We start from the raw sequence: 17,957 nt of genomic DNA on the forward strand, positions 1-17,957 counted from the left end.
ATATTTACTTGAAATACTTGAAAGTGATCCATACAAAATCCAAAGAGATATTAAAATGATGGCTAATCAGATTTTAGGGGAGTAACAGTACAAAATCCACTTCTCCCAGTCTGCAAAGGTACTCTGCTAAATCAATCCTGTTTTTCAAGCAAAGTTTTGAATGCATCACCATTGTAGCCCATCCTTTACAGATGTGTAAACCCTAACCTACCAGGTTCAAAAAGGTCAAAGAGTGCCTGAAAAGCTGGGTCTGACTCTGTCTGTTCCAGGATGTCCTGTATTGCTTCTTCTGACATGTGGATTTCATTCTGAAAAAATGGTGAAGTCACAAAGAACTGATTTACATACTAAATAATGAGTACAGTAACTCCTCGCTTAACGTTGTAGTTATGTTCTTGAAAAATGCTACTTTAAGCGAAATGATGTTAAGTGAATCCAATTTCCCCATAAGAATTTTTTTCACCAGACAAAAGACTATATATTCTCTCTCTCTCACACACACACATTTCAAACAATTTAATATTGTACACAGCAATGATGATCGTGAAGCTTGGCTGACGTGGTGGAGTCAGAGGGTGGGATATTTCCCAGGGAATGCCTTACTGCTAAATGATGAACTAGCACTCGGCTGAAGCCTTAAGGGTTAATATGTTGTTAACGTAGCCTCACACTGTACAAGACAGCACGAATGGAGGGAGGAGACACGGCATGGCGGAAACTGTGTGTGTGTGTGTGTGTGTGTGTGTGTGTGTGTGTGTGTGTGTGTGTGTGTGTGTGTGTGTGTGTGTGTGTGTGTGTGTGTGTGAGAGAGAGAGAGAGAGAGAGAGAGAGAGAGAGAGAGAGAGAGAGAGGCGCATTGCCCCTTTAAGTATGCTGACCGCACTCTAAGTACACTGCCTTTTAAAGTAGATCGGCAAGTTGAGACAGCAGCTGCTGCCAGCAAGCTCCCTCTGTCCTGAGCCCTGTCATGTCCCCACCCTCCTCTGTGGAGATGGGGTACATGAGCGGGGGGAGGGTGACACTCTGACATTAGCACCCCTCTTTCCCCACCCCGCATAGCAAGCAGGAGGCTCCTGGGAGCAGCTCCAAGGCAGAGGGCAGGAGCAGCACACGCAGTTGGGGGAGGGACAGCTGAACTGCACGGCAATTGGTAGCCTGCTCGGCGGCTGCAGCACAGGGAACTTAGGGGAGCTGATAAGGAGGCTGCCGGTCCACCCTGGTTCCAAGCCCCCACCAGCTAGCTCCAACAGGCTGCTCTTTCTGCAAGCAGTGGACAAAGCAGGCGGTTCCCAAACAACGTTATAAGGGAGCATTGTGCAACTTTAAACGAGCATGTTCCCTAATTGATCAGCAACGTAACAATGAAACAAGGTTAACTGGGACGATGTTAAGTGAGGAATTACTGTAAAATAAGCAAGACAATAGGAAGCCACACGACTGAAATGAGCTCCGGTGGTTGACCCCGACACCCAGACCTTTGAGAGAAGCCCTAGGAGTTGTTGCTCATCACAAAGGGCATGTCTACACTACAAAACTAAGTCAACTTCAGTGAAGTCAACATACATACTGCAGTAATTAAAGTGGTATTTGACATCTACACTATGCTCCTGTTGGCGGTGTACGTCCTCACCAGGAGTGCTTCCACCTACTTAACTGTGTGGGGCTCAGCTGTGGGGCTCCAGCGGTCAGAGGTCTGACAGCTGGTGCTCCCCCCACCCCCCAACCATGAGAGCGGAGCAACTATCATCAAGCAACCATCATCGGGGCACTAGAGAAGACAATTGCTACACCATGCCAACCCATATAGGGGGCACCCCAGTGGTGAGTCAACTCTTCTACAATTCTGTTCTGTCCCAGTAACTGAAGAGGAAAATCTATCTAATTCAGCTGGTAGTGAAGCATAGGATTAGATGAGACTAAATATGCAGGCACCTGACTGTATGTTGTTATTAATTCCTTTTTCTCTGTTTTGTTCCAACTCTAAATAAAAAGACTGTCATAAGGATGCTGTTGGTAAGTATAACTGGTCACAGGTTCCCAAAGGGAGGGGTCCCTCAGGCACGAAACCCAGTTAAACCTACGGGCGACGGGGTTGGTATACGTAGGGCAGTGTGCCCAGCTCCTGGCCTAAGAATGAAAGAATCACAAAATTCCACCTTGAGACAGGGAAGGGCAAGAGGCAGACCACCTGAGGAGGGTGCACTCAGATAAACAAGAAAGGGGACATTTAGCCTCATTACCATGCCCGTTACTTAACTGACAACTATGTAACTTTCATAAGACAAATGTGAAAAAAGCACTGACTTCAAAGCAAGGTATTTGTGTTAGGTTTAGCAGGATCCCACATAGCAGCTGTGGCTTTGTCAGCTCAAAAGTGAGTTATTGCGAGTCTACCTGAAGTCCAAAGATTTCATCAATTGAGGACTCCTGTTCTGCAGGACCACTGTCTGTCTGTTTAGGAATGTGAGCAACACTGCCCTCACTGGAACACAATTAAAAACAGTTAGTATAGAATTCAGAAGTAAAACAGGTACACAAGATCAGGATATTTCATACATAAATTTATTACCTGCCCAAAAATTTGTTAATGTTTTCTGCAAGCTTCTCCTGAAGAGATTTGTTGCTCAGGATTTTCTCTCTGGCATTTTCAATGACCAATTGCTACAAAACAGTTTTAAAGTGGTCAAAATTATATTTTTTATAATTACTAGAAAAGGAATATCAATTTCCAATTTACTAGTGAGTTCAGGTTCATGTCCAGGACACTAACAGCTTGAATACACAGAAAAGACTCATAATAATGAGGAAGTTTATCATAACTACTACTGTAACAGACATCTAGTGAGAAGGATCCTAGCAGCCCACTCTCTCTCATGCCCAACTCCCTCCTCCAGAGACAACAAGATCAGAGAAACCTTTGGAGTTTCTCTATGCAGACATCTGTCCCAACTGCTTTTCATGGTAGACACCACCTGTCACTGATACAAACTCACCCTTGATAAAAGTTTATCTCCTTGGCCTTCTAACATCACATGCTGCCCACAGAGACACCCAGATCTATGTCTACATGACAAGTGCAGTGTCTGGATCATATCCAGGCCTAACTGACTAAACACCAATCGACAAAGATCTGTCTGTGGTAGCACGGGGCATCCTTGAGCACTGTCTCATTTTGCCCTGAAAGGGAAGATTAAAAACAGACTGATAATTGACTTGACTGTTAATGTTGAGGTTTCTTGACCAGTGTCTAAAAGCGCTTCCTCAAGGGTTACCACCTGTCCTCTCTAAGAAAAGCATTGAAAACCCTACCAACAGAAGCCCCAGTATTTCTTTTTCCCCCTATGTAATTAAGGATTATTGTAGAGTATATGATCAAAGGGAAAAGAGAAGATTGTGCATACAACTTCAACTGTACTTCCTGAGTTTCAGCCTCTTACCACGTAACCTTACCAACTCAACATAATTTCTTTAATAAGACATTACTAGGTTCGTTTGTTTCATTTTAAAAAGATGGGGAGGGGGAAAGGAACTTAAGTAGTTTCACTCTCAGGACCTCAAAGTATGGCTTTCTTGCAAAAAGTAGCAATAATGCATGTAAGTCTGAAACTATTTTTCTTGATACCAGCAGAACATATTTTTCCAAATACACCTCTACCCCGATATAATGCGACCCGATATACCACAAATTCGGATATAACACGGTAAAGCAGTGCTCCAGGGTTGGGGGGAGGGCTGCACACTCCAGCGGATCAAAGCAAGTTCGATATAACGCAGTTTCACCTATAACACGGTAAGATTTTTTGGCTCCCAAGGACAGTGTTATATGGGGGTAGAGGTGTCTAAAAGAAAATTTCCTATAACTTTTATTAACTGAATCACTTTACAGCCAAAATGACTGAAGAATAATGTTGAAAGTTGGCACTAGGTGTAGCAGAGAAATTTGGTTTTACTTTGACCAAGCTATGACCCTTTGGAAATTGCATGTTGCACATGAACAGTACATTTTGCAGAGGGTTTATATCACTTAACTTGTTAAGCATACAGCTAAAATATCCTGTGTTGCATATGCATGTGCTACAACAGCTGCAGAGTGAAAAGCACAGGGGCTGTGACAAGCTTTCTAATAAGAACCCTTGACAGTGGCCCCACTGAATTTTATAAGGTCCGAGGAACTTCTGCTCTGACACATCTTAGGAGCCTCCAGAAATGTGCAAGAAGGAGATCTCTCCTACAGACTTGTGCTGCATGTAACAGGATCCCCCCTGGCCCCACACACATACATACATACTTTCTTCATATTCAGATGCCTGAACCATATTTGCTTAAGCTATCAAAAACAACTAAAAGTTTGAACTTTGGGTAGACATCAAGACTGGAAAATTTCAGCCTGAGAAGTCAGAGCATTGAATAATTATGAATGACTGAAACCTTAGTGTCAGAGCGGAAACCTGTTTAACCTTAACTATAGTGGTGACTCCTGCTATAATTACTTGAAGAGAAAGCTGTTTGGGGTCAGAATCAAAATTTTGATTCTGGTTCCTATTTTTAACCTAGTATCAAACTATCATTTATGGAAGATATCTCTTTTAAGAAACCCAAACAGGGAGGACTAATCAGTCCTTTAATACGTTGCTTATCATAACTACAGTAACTCCTCACTTAACGTCCAAGTTATGGTCTTGAAAAATGCAACTTTAAGCAAAATGATGTTAGCGAATCCAATTTTCCCATAGGAATTAATGTAGATGGGGGGTTAGGTTTCAGGCAAATTTTTTTTGCCACACAAAAGACCATATAGACATATATAGTATAAGTTTTGAATAATTTTAAACAAACAATTTAATACTGTACTCACCAATGATGATTGTGAAGCTTGGTTGAGACAGGGGCATAGCAGGGTCGGGGGATTGCCCTTCTCCACCCGCCGGGCATTCCAGCCAGGGAGTGGGGTCAGGGTGCGGGGGCTTCCTCCGCTCTTCCTGCCTGGGGCTCCTGCTGGGGAGCTCGTTGGGAGCACAGGGGAATGCCAGGCAGGCAGAGCAGGGCAAGCGCTCCGCGCCCCAATCCGGTCCCTGGCAGGAGCACTGGGCAGGCGGAGTGGGGAGAGACAAACAACGTTATAAGGGAACATTACAGGACTTTAAAGGAGTATGTTCTCAAATAGGTCAGCGACCTATTAACAAAACAATGTTAACCGGGACAATGTTAAGTGAGGAGTTACTGCATTCTGGAAATCCGGTAGAAGAGTCAGTGCTTTGGACCTAAGATGTAAGACTGATGATATTTAAATCTTAGATGACTAAAGTTGTTTGAATTGGGTCATCATGCACTTAACTACCTAGTGAGTATGACATGGAAATTCTTTGAATGAATATTGGCTCAGCTACAGAAGAAATGGAGCTTTTCAAGTTGTCAGAACACAGTGACATAGACTCAGACTTTAAGGTCAGAAGGGACCATTATGATCATTTAGTCTGACCTCCTGCACAATGCAGGCCACACAATGTCACCCATCCACTTCTATAACAAACCCCTAACCTGTGTCTGAGGTATTGAAGTCCTCAAATTGTGGTTTGAAGACCTCAAGCTGCAGAGAATCCTCCAGCAAATGACCCGTGCCCCATGCTGAAGAGCACTCCTTTCTACTCTATCTATACCAGTAAAAGTCCTTAAAATGAAACGGTGGTGTTTTGTTTTCATACTTACAGGGAAATTGCCTTCTATGAGTTCCTGGAGGGGTTCACTTTCTTCTTCCACTACCACCACACTGGAGTCCTGAAAACTTCTACTTGTTGAATGAGGTCCAGGTGATGCAATACTTTTCTTCTTCTGAGATTCACTGAAACATTTTTGGAAGTTTATGCCATATTTTGTGAAAATGCATTCATTGTAAACAATGTTGGGAAAAGGTTCTGTCCACAAGAGGTTACTGACTCATGCCATAAATAAATACTTCCTCTTCCAACCTTGCAATTAGAAAATTTTAACCAATAAAAACTGAACTGCATATTTGTAATGAAAAACAAAACAAAACAATTTTAATCATGTTCTCTCTGTCTAGTCAACTATGTTAAACAAGACACCCTATACTTAATCTAGGATATCAGGTCAATTATCAAATACATAAATAAATTAGGTGAATGGGCAAATTAACTTTAATGTCCACAAATGCAAGGCAATGCATGTTGGAGGAGAAAAAATTACACTGCTTATACTTTAAAGGGTTCTAAATTAATTGTATCAACTCAAGAAACGGACTTGGGCATCACTGTTGACAGGTCAATGGAGATCTCTGCTCAATGAGCTATTCTGGTCAAAATAGCAAACAAGATGTTATGTTACCTAAGGAATTTGATGGAGAATAATACAGAGAACATTCTAATGCCTATGTTTAAATCAATGGTGCAGCCTCATCTGGGAACACTGTGTGCGCTGCATTGATCATCCCTTCTCTAAAAGGATATTGCAGAATTAGTGTGGGTTCAGAGAAGAGTGACGAGGATGATATCAAGCAGAGTGCCCCAAGGGTTGATCTTGGAGCTGGTTTTATTCAATATCTACATTAATGATCTGGAGGATGGTGTGGACTGCACTCTCAGCAAGTTTGCTGATGACACTAAACTGGGAGGAGTAGTAGATACGCTGGAGGGTAGGGGTAGGATACAGAGGGACCTAGACAAATTAGAGGATTGGGTCAAAAGAAACCTGATGAGGTTCAACAAGGACAAGGGCAGAGTCCTGCACTTAGGACAGAAGAATCCCATGCACTGCTACAGACTAGGGACCGAATGGCTAGGCAGCAGTTCTGCAGAAAAGGACCTAGGGTTACAGTGGACGAGAAGCTGGATATGAGTCAACAGTGTGCCCTTGTTGCCAAGAAAGCTAACAGCATTTTGGGCTGTATAAATAGGGGCATTGCCAGGAGATTGAGGGACATCATCATTCCCCTCTATTCGACATTGGTGAGGCCTCATCTGGAATACTGTGTCCCGTTTTGGGCCCTACACTACAAAAAGGATGTGGAAAAATTGGAAAGAGTCCAGCGGAGGGCAACAAAAATGATTAGGGGGCTGAAGTACATGACTTACAAAGAGAGGCTGAGGGAACTGGGATTGTTTAGTCTGCAGAAGAGAAGAATGAGGGGGGATTTGATAGCTGCTTTCAACTACCTGAAAGGGGGTTCCAAAGAGGATGGATCTAGACTGTTCTCAGTGGTACCAGATGACAGAGCAAGGAGTAATGGTCTCAAGTTGCAGTGGGGAAGGTTTAGGTTGGATATTAGGAAAAACTTTTTCACTAGGAAGGTGGTGAAGCATTGGAATGGGTTACCTAGGGAGGTGGTGGAATCTCCTTCCTTAGAGGTTTATGGTCAGGCTTGACAAAGCCCTGGCTGGGATGATTTAGTTGGGAATTGGTCCTTCTTTGAGTAGGGGGTTGGACTAGATGACCTCCTGAGGTCCACTCCAACCCTGATATTCTATGATTCTATGATCAAGGATCTGGAAAAACTCTTATATGTAGAGAGACTGAGAAGACTGGGATTCTTTACATTAGAAAAGAGACATGATGAGCACATAAAATAATAAATAGTCTAGAGGAGGAGAACTTCTGTCCTCCGTGTCTCATAACACAAGAACAAGAGGCCATTTCATCGAATTAAAAGGTTGGAAATAGAAAACCAATAAAAGGAAACACTTCCACATATTTAACTGGACTGTGGAACTCATTTCCATAGGAAGCTGAGTCCAAAAGCTTTTCTAGATTAAAAAAATGGATTGGATATTTATATGGATATTCAGTTATAATAATTGATGCTAACAAATTCTGGAAAGTATATTAAACCTCATTCTTCAAGGTTTAAGCTTCTCTCTCTAACTACCAGAGATCAGGATGAGACCTACTTGCAGGGTAAAAGGGCAGATTTCCCCACATCTATCTATTGCGAGGTTATTATACCTACCTCTGAAGCATCTGGTACTGGCTACGGTCAGATACAGGATTAGATGGGCCTTGGGTCTGATCCAGTATTGCAATTTTTGTGTTCCAAAGAACCTCATGTTCAAGACAAGCATGTTGCACAAATTATAAAAGGAACATTCACCTTTTTCGTCTTCCTGGAGATAGCAAGCTTGAATTAAATTTTCGTTCTTGAGGCCCAGGAACTAGAATATGTATAGAATCACCTGCTTTAAAAAAAGAATATGGGTGACACCTACATCTTTTCTAATGAAGTTTCTTAAGGTGCTAAAGGAAACTGGGATTGCACATTAATATCCCTATTAGTATCTAATTTCCAATCCCTACTCCTCTTGTGACTAGATTAAATGTAATTTGGTATCACCATACAAAGCACAGCATTCTATTTACAAAATCCAGACAAAAACATGCAGATACGATTCAAGTTGCTAACCGTCTTTTCTGAGGATGCTAGGCGCACGTGGAAGAATCTGAACACAAATTATTTTATGCATCTGTGAGCCACCAACATACATGGAGCCACAGCCAATATGCAAATTAAAAACAATCGCTTCATAGTGCAATCATCTTATTCTTAATATTTGACTTGGTCTGGACACCAGTAAGAATATGCAAAGCAGGAATTTCTCAAAGCAAGCTATCTTTTGGGTAGGATGACTATTACACATTATAAAATAATTCCATCTGTGTACATAAATCAAATAAATAAAAAAAACAGTAACAAATTTTACTTACTGCTGACATTATTTTCCTGTGTTTGGGACTGGTGTGCAAACAACATATTCAATCTTGTCTGTGACACATTTTGATTTACTGTTGGTCTGTGAATAATCTGGGTAGTTGCCATACATGAGGAATTAAGTTGTCCTGGCTGGTGGGCTATAGACAAAAGTCCTGAGGTTGGAGGAGCTGACTGAAGTATTCTCTGCCTTTTCATTTCTGCAATTCCACTTCTTGTACGTGCTGAGGAAAGTTAAGGCTACAATGAGATTCATTATTGGATATTTTCAAGAGGCAGTTGATTTTCCAGGCAGTAGTCACCGTTACTTGAAGATGTAATTATGGGCACCCCAACAGGACCAACTGCTCTTTTAGCAGAGAGGGAGAAAAGAAATGGGGTCTAAGAGTACAGTACCTTCTGCAAGAGCTTGTCTACACACAGTTTTTGTATGGCTTTAACTATGTTAGTTTGAAACCAATATAGTTAAAGCAGTACAGCTAACTAGGGCAGGCAAAATTAAACCAGTATAAAGGTGTTTGTATCAATGTAGTTTATTCCTGTAAGTTTATGGGCATTTTTATTGCAGCATAACTGCATCCACACTACGGGCTGTACCAATTTTACTGTGTAAAACCCACATCTCTAACTCAAATAGTGAAACCAGTATGTGCACTGTATGTAAACCAAGCCTGACAAACTTAAGCTGTAAGCGATTCCCAGAACAATAAACACTGTAATTGTGTCCAATATAGGCAATGGGATTGTGAGATTCAAGAGCAAACAATACCTGTATTTAACATTTGTTTTTCTCACAAACGTTTCTGATTAAAGACTTGTAAGGCATGGAGTTTATTCTAGTGATTGTGGAAATAAAATAACTTTGCTGTTTAAAAGTTCATTTGGTAGATCTTCCAAAGAGGTGAATAATTCTAGACAAGCTATCTGTTTATATTGTTTTTCCACTTTCTAGTGACAGTAGACGGCAATTGGATTGGTCATGTCTTCAGTTACCCTTTGAACTGTCAATTAAATAAGTTTAAGGGAGTAGAAAATTAAAATCTAGTTTTAGGAGTGAATATGAAGACTATCAAAACCACAAGGTTGATACTCTTTTGAGGAGAGGTAGGCCTCAATCAAAATCAGTTCTGAACTTGAACCCCATTTATTACATCCATATGATTCAATTAGATACCTACTCCTTTGATTAGCAGAAAATCCTGCAGAATTCTGCATACTCCTACAAAATAAGATAAAACAGTCAAAATAAATAGAAAACACACTAGAGACACCTAAACATAAGCAGGATCATTCTATAGTTATGCATTTACTAGTTTATGCGCTAGTCACATACTGATTTGGCAATGTTTCTGGCTGCAGCATGATTAATGTTGATTAAGTTCTTTAGGTGGGATCTACTGTGAAATTAGGTTGAATTTTAGAACCAATAACCATGGCAACTACAGTACTGTGTTGTATGACAGTAAGGCCATATCTATATAGGCCATGGAAACCACACTAGCACCTCCCTATCTGATTTCTCTGGCTAGCATAAATGGAGCTTGAACAGCTTTGAGATTCCCACCCAACCATTTTACTGTCAAATGCAGATTCTTTCCCTGCCAATTCACAGAGAAAAATAAACATAAAAAATATCCTCATTACCCTTAGTGTGTAGACAGTATATTTGTAAAATGTGAAAATGAAGTAAAGGAAAGCTAGGAGGTAGATAGTCTCACTTTAAAGGAAAGTCCCCTATTCTTGATTTCAACGTTACAAATTACCTGATCTGAGAAAGAGTATAGTCTAACTTCTTCCACAAAGATGACATAATTGCTGGAACTTCATTTGTGGTTTCTTAAAAAAAAAACAAAAAAAACCCATGAACACATTCTTCAGAGAGCTAAAATAGGAAGCTTGAGAGAAGACGTGTCAGAAAACTAGTGTAATATGATCAAGAGGTAAACACTAAGTAAAATTTTCAGGTGTACCTAAGCAACTTAGGAGCCTAAGTCTCATTGTCAAAAGTCACTTAGGGCATGGCTACACCTGCAAGTTAGAGCACATTAAAGCAGCCACAGGCGCCCTAACTCCCGACCCGTCCACAGTGGCAAGGCACTTAGAGCGCCTGGACTCTGCAGCTGGAGCGCTCCTGGGTAATCCACCTCTATGAGAAACATAACGCTTGTTGCGCCTTGGCTGAAATGCCCAGGCGTCATTGTGAACGAGATGTTGCATTACTGCACTCTGATCGACCTCCGGAAACATCCCATAATCCCCTTAAGTCAAGTGGCCACTCTTGTCATTGTTTTGGAATCACTGCAAGAATGTGGATATGTCCTTTCAAAGCTCCGTTTCTGACAGCCGGCATTCTTATCTGCTCCGGGACAAAGCAAACCATTACTGTGGAATGCTGTGTGTGAGAGAGAGAGAGGCAGGGGGTGGAAGGGTCTGCTGCTGTCTGAACTTACGAGACAGCATGTTGACATGCTCTCAGACCCCCAAAAACCCACTCTCTCTCCCCCCCACATACACACAACATACTCCCTGTCACACTCCACCCCACTCCCCACAATCGAAAAGCACGTTGCAGCCACTTGCATGCTGGGATAGCTACCACAATGCACTGCTCTCTGTGGCCGTTGCAAGAGCTGCTAATGTGGCCATGCCAGTGCGCTTGAATCTGACAATGTGGACACACTGCAGCACTTTCCCTACTGCAGTCTCTGAGGGCTGTTTAACTCACAGCACTCTACATCTGCAAGTGTAGCCATGCCCTTAGGCATTACAAGTCTATAGTCTTAGTGCCTAAGTCATTTCTGAAAATTGGATTTACGCCTTTAAATTATTCAAGTACTGTATTTTTGAAAATTTCACTGTATATTTATAGCCTTTTATGGGAATCACTGCGCATTTTTTAAAAATGTACTGCATATGTATAGTCTTTTACAGGAATCACTGCTCATTTTGATAAATCACTGAGGGAAGTTAATATGCTTGAAATTTGGGGAGCACACAATCTTTAAAAAGCAAATGGAGAGAAGGAAGCATCTCCAAGCAGCTAAGATTACAGAAAAGACTAAAAATCCAAATTAGAATTTTTGTGTATAGTAGGTCTGAGTTGGCGGTCCTGAATACTTGGATTTCCCAGTAACTGTAGACTGTAGATACTAAACAGCTCTCAGAATCAAGTCCACACTTTTTAAATTCCATACTACATTAAAATACCTGGTTCATACTCAGTCAGAGAAGTGAGTAAAACAACACTACAAAAATATTCAAGACATGGCAGTTCTTTACATAGAGATCTAAGGTCATACATTTAACTACACTGTATGCCCCCACCCAAGTCTCACAAAGCACTAAGTCTAGTCACTTGCACAGACGTCAATGGTGAACAAAACTAGGTGGAAGACAGACCCTCATTAGTTGCGTTTAAAAAAAAAACAGTTGCACTTTTCTCTCTCCTAGCCACACAAAATGTTAATAATTCATTTTGAACTTTTAAAAGATAACTTAAGGAAATCAAGACAGGGAAGCCAAATTTCACACATGCACTGCAAGTCTCTGGTTATTTTTCTATATACAAACAGTACAACTCTATAATCATGAACCTACATTTACTTTATGCCTAATATACACTTCTGTCCATTACTATATTAAAGATTCTGTTCACATTTTTAGTGAGAAAGCATGCCCACAATTACTAGCTACGATAACAGACATCTTTTTTTTAAAACTCTGATCAAATTAACAATTATTTGTGTTGTGATAGAACCTCAAAGTCCCAATCTAGACTGGGGATTGTGCTAGGTACCGAGAGAGAGAGAGATCTTGTCTCTACTCCAAAGAATTTACAACCTAAATAGATAAATGAAATGAAGTGCTATACAGCAGATGTCTGACCCTCAATGCTTACCTTTTGTTTTCATGGCTACATACTCATTAAGAATGGTTGTCAAATTTTTTCCAAACAAAGACTGAAAGAAAAAAAATTATCAGTATTAGATTAAAGAATCTTCAGCAGCAACCTACACTTTACCCCTTCTATTACATTACTCAAACGGTGAAAAAGACTGAGTCCTAACACATTCAGTTCTTGTAGTTCTTTAGGATCTACACCATGTAGACCTGGACACAAATAGATGTAGATTACCCTGCTTATGCCGCTCTCTCGGGGATGCAAAAAATGCAACCCGGGGACAAAATGCATTCCTCAACAATAATCGTAATTTTCAAGCATACAGCCTTCGGCAGAGTAGCCATTCCAGGACATATCAGCCAAGAATACACTAACTTGCTTTAATTTGCTCTTGTTATTATGGGATAATAGAGCCAGAGGCAGGAGAAAGTTAGGCAGTGTCATTTTTGGTTGTTAGGGAATAGCTGCAACGTGCACGCAAGTAAAGGCCATCAGCCTGAGGCAGTACAACATGTTGCTAAGAGAACAGACACCTCAGGAGAGTTGCTGCCAAAAGTGAGAGTTTTTAATAATTTTACAGCAAACCATCTGCACCTGTCCCACTACACCATGATTTTAGGTGACACACAGAATTAGGATTTTCAAATTACTACTATCCTTAGTTTCAGCTTCTTGTCTTGTTTGATATTGGTAATCACCTATAGTCCTCTGATACTTGTTAAAAGCTCTCTTGACTTATAAAGCATGTGAATTCTAATGAGATTTTGGTCCTATGGAATTTCCTAACATCACTTGCATTTAGAAACAGAAAAAAAAATATTGCCAAGAAAATAGTCTATATATTTTCCATCTTAAAAGTTATAAAATAAAAGAATATTTCATTATAATTTACTTTAATAAACCACATAATCTTTTTCTCTCCCCTTTATTTATCTAATTCTTACTGGCCGCAGCTGAATTCAGAACTGAAATTCAGACAGCCCAGTAGGCTACTAGCAACATGACTGATTAAATGCTTATAACTAGATAAAACGTTTTAAGCTCTTTTTTTGAGTTGGCGAGTCAGAAACATGGATCTCATAAGGGAGAGACTTCCAGCAATCTAGAATATTGCAGGCCAAGGATTCACAGTTATCAAATGGTGTATTAGAAAAATAGAATGCAAGCTGTGAGTAGGTGCAAATATGAATATCAAAGTTGCCCGTACAAAAATCAAAGCCATTGCACTTGGAATGCTAGTCAAAACCTCATTTTGAGTGCATTAGAAAGGGCAGCCATTGAAGTGAGAGAGTTAACATGTAGTTATGTTTACATGCATAGTTAATAAACAAATCATGAGTGACAAGACTATAGATAAATTGCACCTCAGCTGGAATAGATAAGGGTAGTAAGTGAGGAAGCGTTACAGTTGTCAAACTGGGAAAGAATTAATGCATTCACCAGACTTCTAGTTGTGCCGGTAAGTATGCACACATTTGAGATCTTTAAGTGAAACTGATTTATCTAATTCAAGTTAATATTTATGTGGAACAGACTGTAATTAAATGTTACATCTACACGATACAAAGGTTGTCATACTCCTAATAAATAATACTTTAAATAATTGTAGTAGCCTTGTAATCAATGTAGCTTCTTGCAATACTTTAACAAAAGTAACTCCATGCTCACAGCTACAAAACAGATTGAATTAAACATTTTCAATACATCTGCATATTTTACTCTTTTAGATATCTATCCTTCAGTATTAGCAGCAATGTAGGATAGAGACAGCTGTGCACACACAGTGCTTTATGGGATGCCAAAGAGAGAGAGAGAGAGGTTACTATTTCAAACTACTGAAACATTTGAAACAGCGTCTGAGTGGTAGATGCTATGTAGTTTACTCACATTCTAAAAGTGCAGAAGTCTGTGTGGACTAATAATAAATTATTTAGGAGAGATTTTCAGACTATACCACAGCGTAACTTTATCTTGTGTGCTGTAAAGATTAACTCACCAGTAAACAGGCTGGAACAAATCCTTCCTCTGTATAGTGCTCAGCATATTCCTTTAAATCTGAGCTTTCCAATATAAATTCACGGCAGGTGGCTAAAAGCTTTTCCTGTTGTAAATACCCTGCAACAGATAAGACAGAAAGTTTTGCAGTTTTGTTAATTGCTTCTCCATACTACACCTGGCAGATGTCAAAGTTCCTCTATACATATTAATTAAGCACTCTCATATAGCAATTATCTATGGACTCAATTGACAAAAACTAAAGAAAACAAGTTATATTTTGAAAGAAAAGCTCCTTTTCCAAACATTTCTCTAACTGTAAAAAAAAAAATTGCACATAATATTGCTGATGCGCTACATAAATCCAAAATAAAACTACTTTCATACTAAAACCAATTATTAGTACCACCTAAAGAACTATTACTGTTTATACAGAAACAAAGCTGTGCATAGCTCTCTATAAACAAGAAAATAAAATTATTGCCAGAAAGGATTGACAATCTGAGCAATACATAATAGAGCCCTGCAAATCTGCAGATATCCACGGAGCACATTTGCAGATTGTGGATGGATGCGGATCCAAATTTTATATCCAGAGTCCTGCAAAGCTGCAGATATCTGCTATTATATCCATGCAGAGCTCTATACATGAGCCCAAAATCTGTTTTAAATTAAATTGAACTCTACAGTAATTTTTTATAAAATGCACTGCCATACAATAATCAAGATTCTACGTGCATATATAACAGTTCCAAAACAGAAAAAACATGAGCAACGTTAAAGCATGTTCAGATTTCTTTAAAAAGATGAACATTTCTGGCAGATGGCATAATTGGAAAAGTAATATATTTCCATGCTGTAAACTTCATATTCAGTAGACATACCAATAGTCTTTTGTGCACCTCTGCACCTAAGCCCTGGTCTACACTACGAGTTTAGGTCGAATTTAGCAGCGTTAGATCGATTTAACCCTGCACCCGTCCAAACGACTAAGCCATTTTTGTCAACTTAAAGGGCTCTTAAAATGGATTTCTGTATTCCTCCCCAACGAGGGGATTAGCACTGAAATCGACATCGCCGGGTCGAATTTGGGGTAGTGTGGCTGCAATTCGATGGTATTGGCCTCCAGGAGCTATCCCAGAGTGCTCCATTGTGACCACTCTGGACAGCACTTTGAACTCAGATGCACTAGCCAGGTACACAGGAAAAGCCCCGGGAACTTTTGAATTTCATTTCCTGTTTGGCCAGTGTGGCGAACTCAGCAGCACAGGTGACCATGCAGTCCCCCCAGAATATTTCTACGCTCCCCCTATCATCTCTGTCTCTGAGGTTATCGCAGATTAGAAGGCGAAAAAAATGCATTCGCAATTACATGTTTTCCGAGCTCATGCAGTCCTCCCGCACTGATTGGGCACAGCATAATGCATGGAGGCATTCAGTGGCAGAGGCCAGGAAAGAATTGCTGTGTTTGCTTAACGGAAAAGGTATCATGCCTCGCTAGCAATCCTGCCCGAGCCAGGTTGCTATGTCACATGCACTCCACGCTGTGTCAGCCTTGGGCAGGGGCATGACCACTTTGTGAGCAGGAAGGCCATAGATATAGACATTGCATTACGTAGCTTCTGTAGCTAGGGAAAACATTCCTATGCATTTGGCAAAGTCTGTAGCAAAAAATGAGAAGCCCCGTAGTGTAGTGATTATCACGTTCACCTAACATGCAGAATGTCCCTGGTTCGAAACCAGGCGGAAACAGGTCAATGTTCCTTTTTCTGACTCCCCTCCTGCATTTTTAGTCTTAGAACAGACTGCACTGTGAAATTTTACTTTGAATTATATCAATTATGAGTTAAATAATATGGAAGCTCTCTCTAAGTTATAGTCCCGGGTTCCTTACCCTTTCAGCTGCTCTCATAAATTACATTTTTGTTAGGAGCAGGAGAAAATTTTCATGAAGCCTTTTATAGCGACTAAATGCTATCTAGGACTCTCAAATAATCTTAACGTGGCCCAGAGAGTGCAATCCTTCATTCTGGATTTGTTATTCCACAAGCTGAACTACTCCTTACTACTGTCCAGGCTTCATGAGCCATGGGCGCAATGGGCAGGCTAGGGTAGGTGCAATTGCGCGGTAATGCCGTCTGAGAGAGCAGCCTGAGGCAGAAGCCTCCAGCTCACATGATATTCCAGGCAGGACTCAATCTCCGTGAGATGAAACTTAAAGAAGAGAATGACCTGGAGTCACTCGCATTCGGTGCTCTAAGAGGAGGATAGTCATGTCTGTCCAGGCACCCCTGATCGACCTCACCGAGGTCTGCCAGCTGAGCGGGACCCCTGGCTGGCAGGAGCCGGCGGACGGAGCCCCGGACCGGTAGTGGGCTGAGCAGCTCAGCCCGCTGCCTGCCTGGGGTTCCAATCAGGCAGGCAGGCAGCAGGCTGAGCGGATCCAGCAGATGGGACCCCGGAAAAAAGGCGCGAAACGATTGTCTGCCGTTGCTTCACGGAAGAGGGGGGCAGGGGCCTGATGACATGTACCCAAAACCACCCGCGACAAAGTTTTTGCCCCATCAGGCATTGGGAGCTAAACCCAGAATTCCAATGGGCAGCGGAAACTGTGGGAACTGTGGGATAGCTACCCACAGTGCACTGCTCTGTAAGTCGATGCTAGCCGTGGTAGTGAGGACACACTCCGCCGACTTAATACGCTTAGTGTGGACATACGCAATAGACTGTATAAAATCGACTTCTATAAAACTGACCTAATTTCACAGTGTAGACATACCCTCAGATCCCATTAGTTACTTTAATGTGAAATAGACAGAAATTACTACTCCAAAAATATTTCCAGCCTTTAGGAAGTGTGTATAATTATTTAACTTCCATTTTAATGCTGAAATTCCTTCAGGCGCTAAAAAGAGTAATTTATATATAGGATCCCGAACAGAGAATCATGAAAGTTAGTACAGTATGTCATTTTGTTTATTCCATGCCGGAGCAGACTTGCCCCTGTGCTACACTGGATGGTGCTTTAGCCATTCTATTTTAATGTCTCTGATGGGATTCCAATCTCAAACATCTACCTCCAATTTGTCTCTTATTAAATACCATTCCTAGAACTGACAGAAAGATCAGATCAAATCAAAGTCTTCACTTTCTGGTCCACACCAGTATTCAACATATGATGCATCAAATAAAAATTAAAAACCCCATAATTCACTGAAGCTAATTCTTGCAATGCTATACATCATGGAAATATTTGTACTTGGTCCTAAAGATGATTAGTTAACATCACGAAGAGCTGTGCAACACTACTGGCACAGCCTGTAATAATTCTGTACCTGTGTTTTG

General features: G+C 40.8%; 1 protein-coding gene across 2 annotated transcripts in view; it reads right to left on the bottom strand.

Moving 5' to 3' along the window:
- Positions 1–17,957, bottom strand: part of LOC120398963 (protein NPAT) — a 34,147-nt gene that overhangs the window by 13,014 nt on the left and 3,176 nt on the right. The window contains exons 2-11 of one of the 2 annotated variants that reach the window (XM_039526786.1): positions 14,614–14,732; positions 12,615–12,675; positions 10,480–10,552; positions 9,895–9,935; positions 8,713–8,940; positions 8,102–8,183; positions 5,707–5,839; positions 2,570–2,661; positions 2,395–2,482; positions 212–308 (exon numbers count right to left, since the gene is read on the bottom strand). In XM_039526786.1, coding sequence (XP_039382720.1) covers positions 212–308; positions 2,395–2,482; positions 2,570–2,661; positions 5,707–5,839; positions 8,102–8,183; positions 8,713–8,940; positions 9,895–9,935; positions 10,480–10,552; positions 12,615–12,675; positions 14,614–14,732 — 1,014 coding nt within the window. Of the gene's footprint in view, positions 1–211; positions 309–2,394; positions 2,483–2,569; positions 2,662–5,706; positions 5,840–8,101; positions 8,187–8,712; positions 8,941–9,894; positions 9,936–10,479; positions 10,553–12,614; positions 12,676–14,613; positions 14,733–17,957 lie in introns of both variants that reach the window. The other variant, XM_039526776.1, reaches the window with a different exon arrangement.

Source organism: Mauremys reevesii, linkage group 1 (genome assembly GCF_016161935.1).
Source record: "Mauremys reevesii isolate NIE-2019 linkage group 1, ASM1616193v1, whole genome shotgun sequence".
Taxonomy (NCBI): domain Eukaryota; kingdom Metazoa; phylum Chordata; order Testudines; family Geoemydidae; genus Mauremys; species Mauremys reevesii.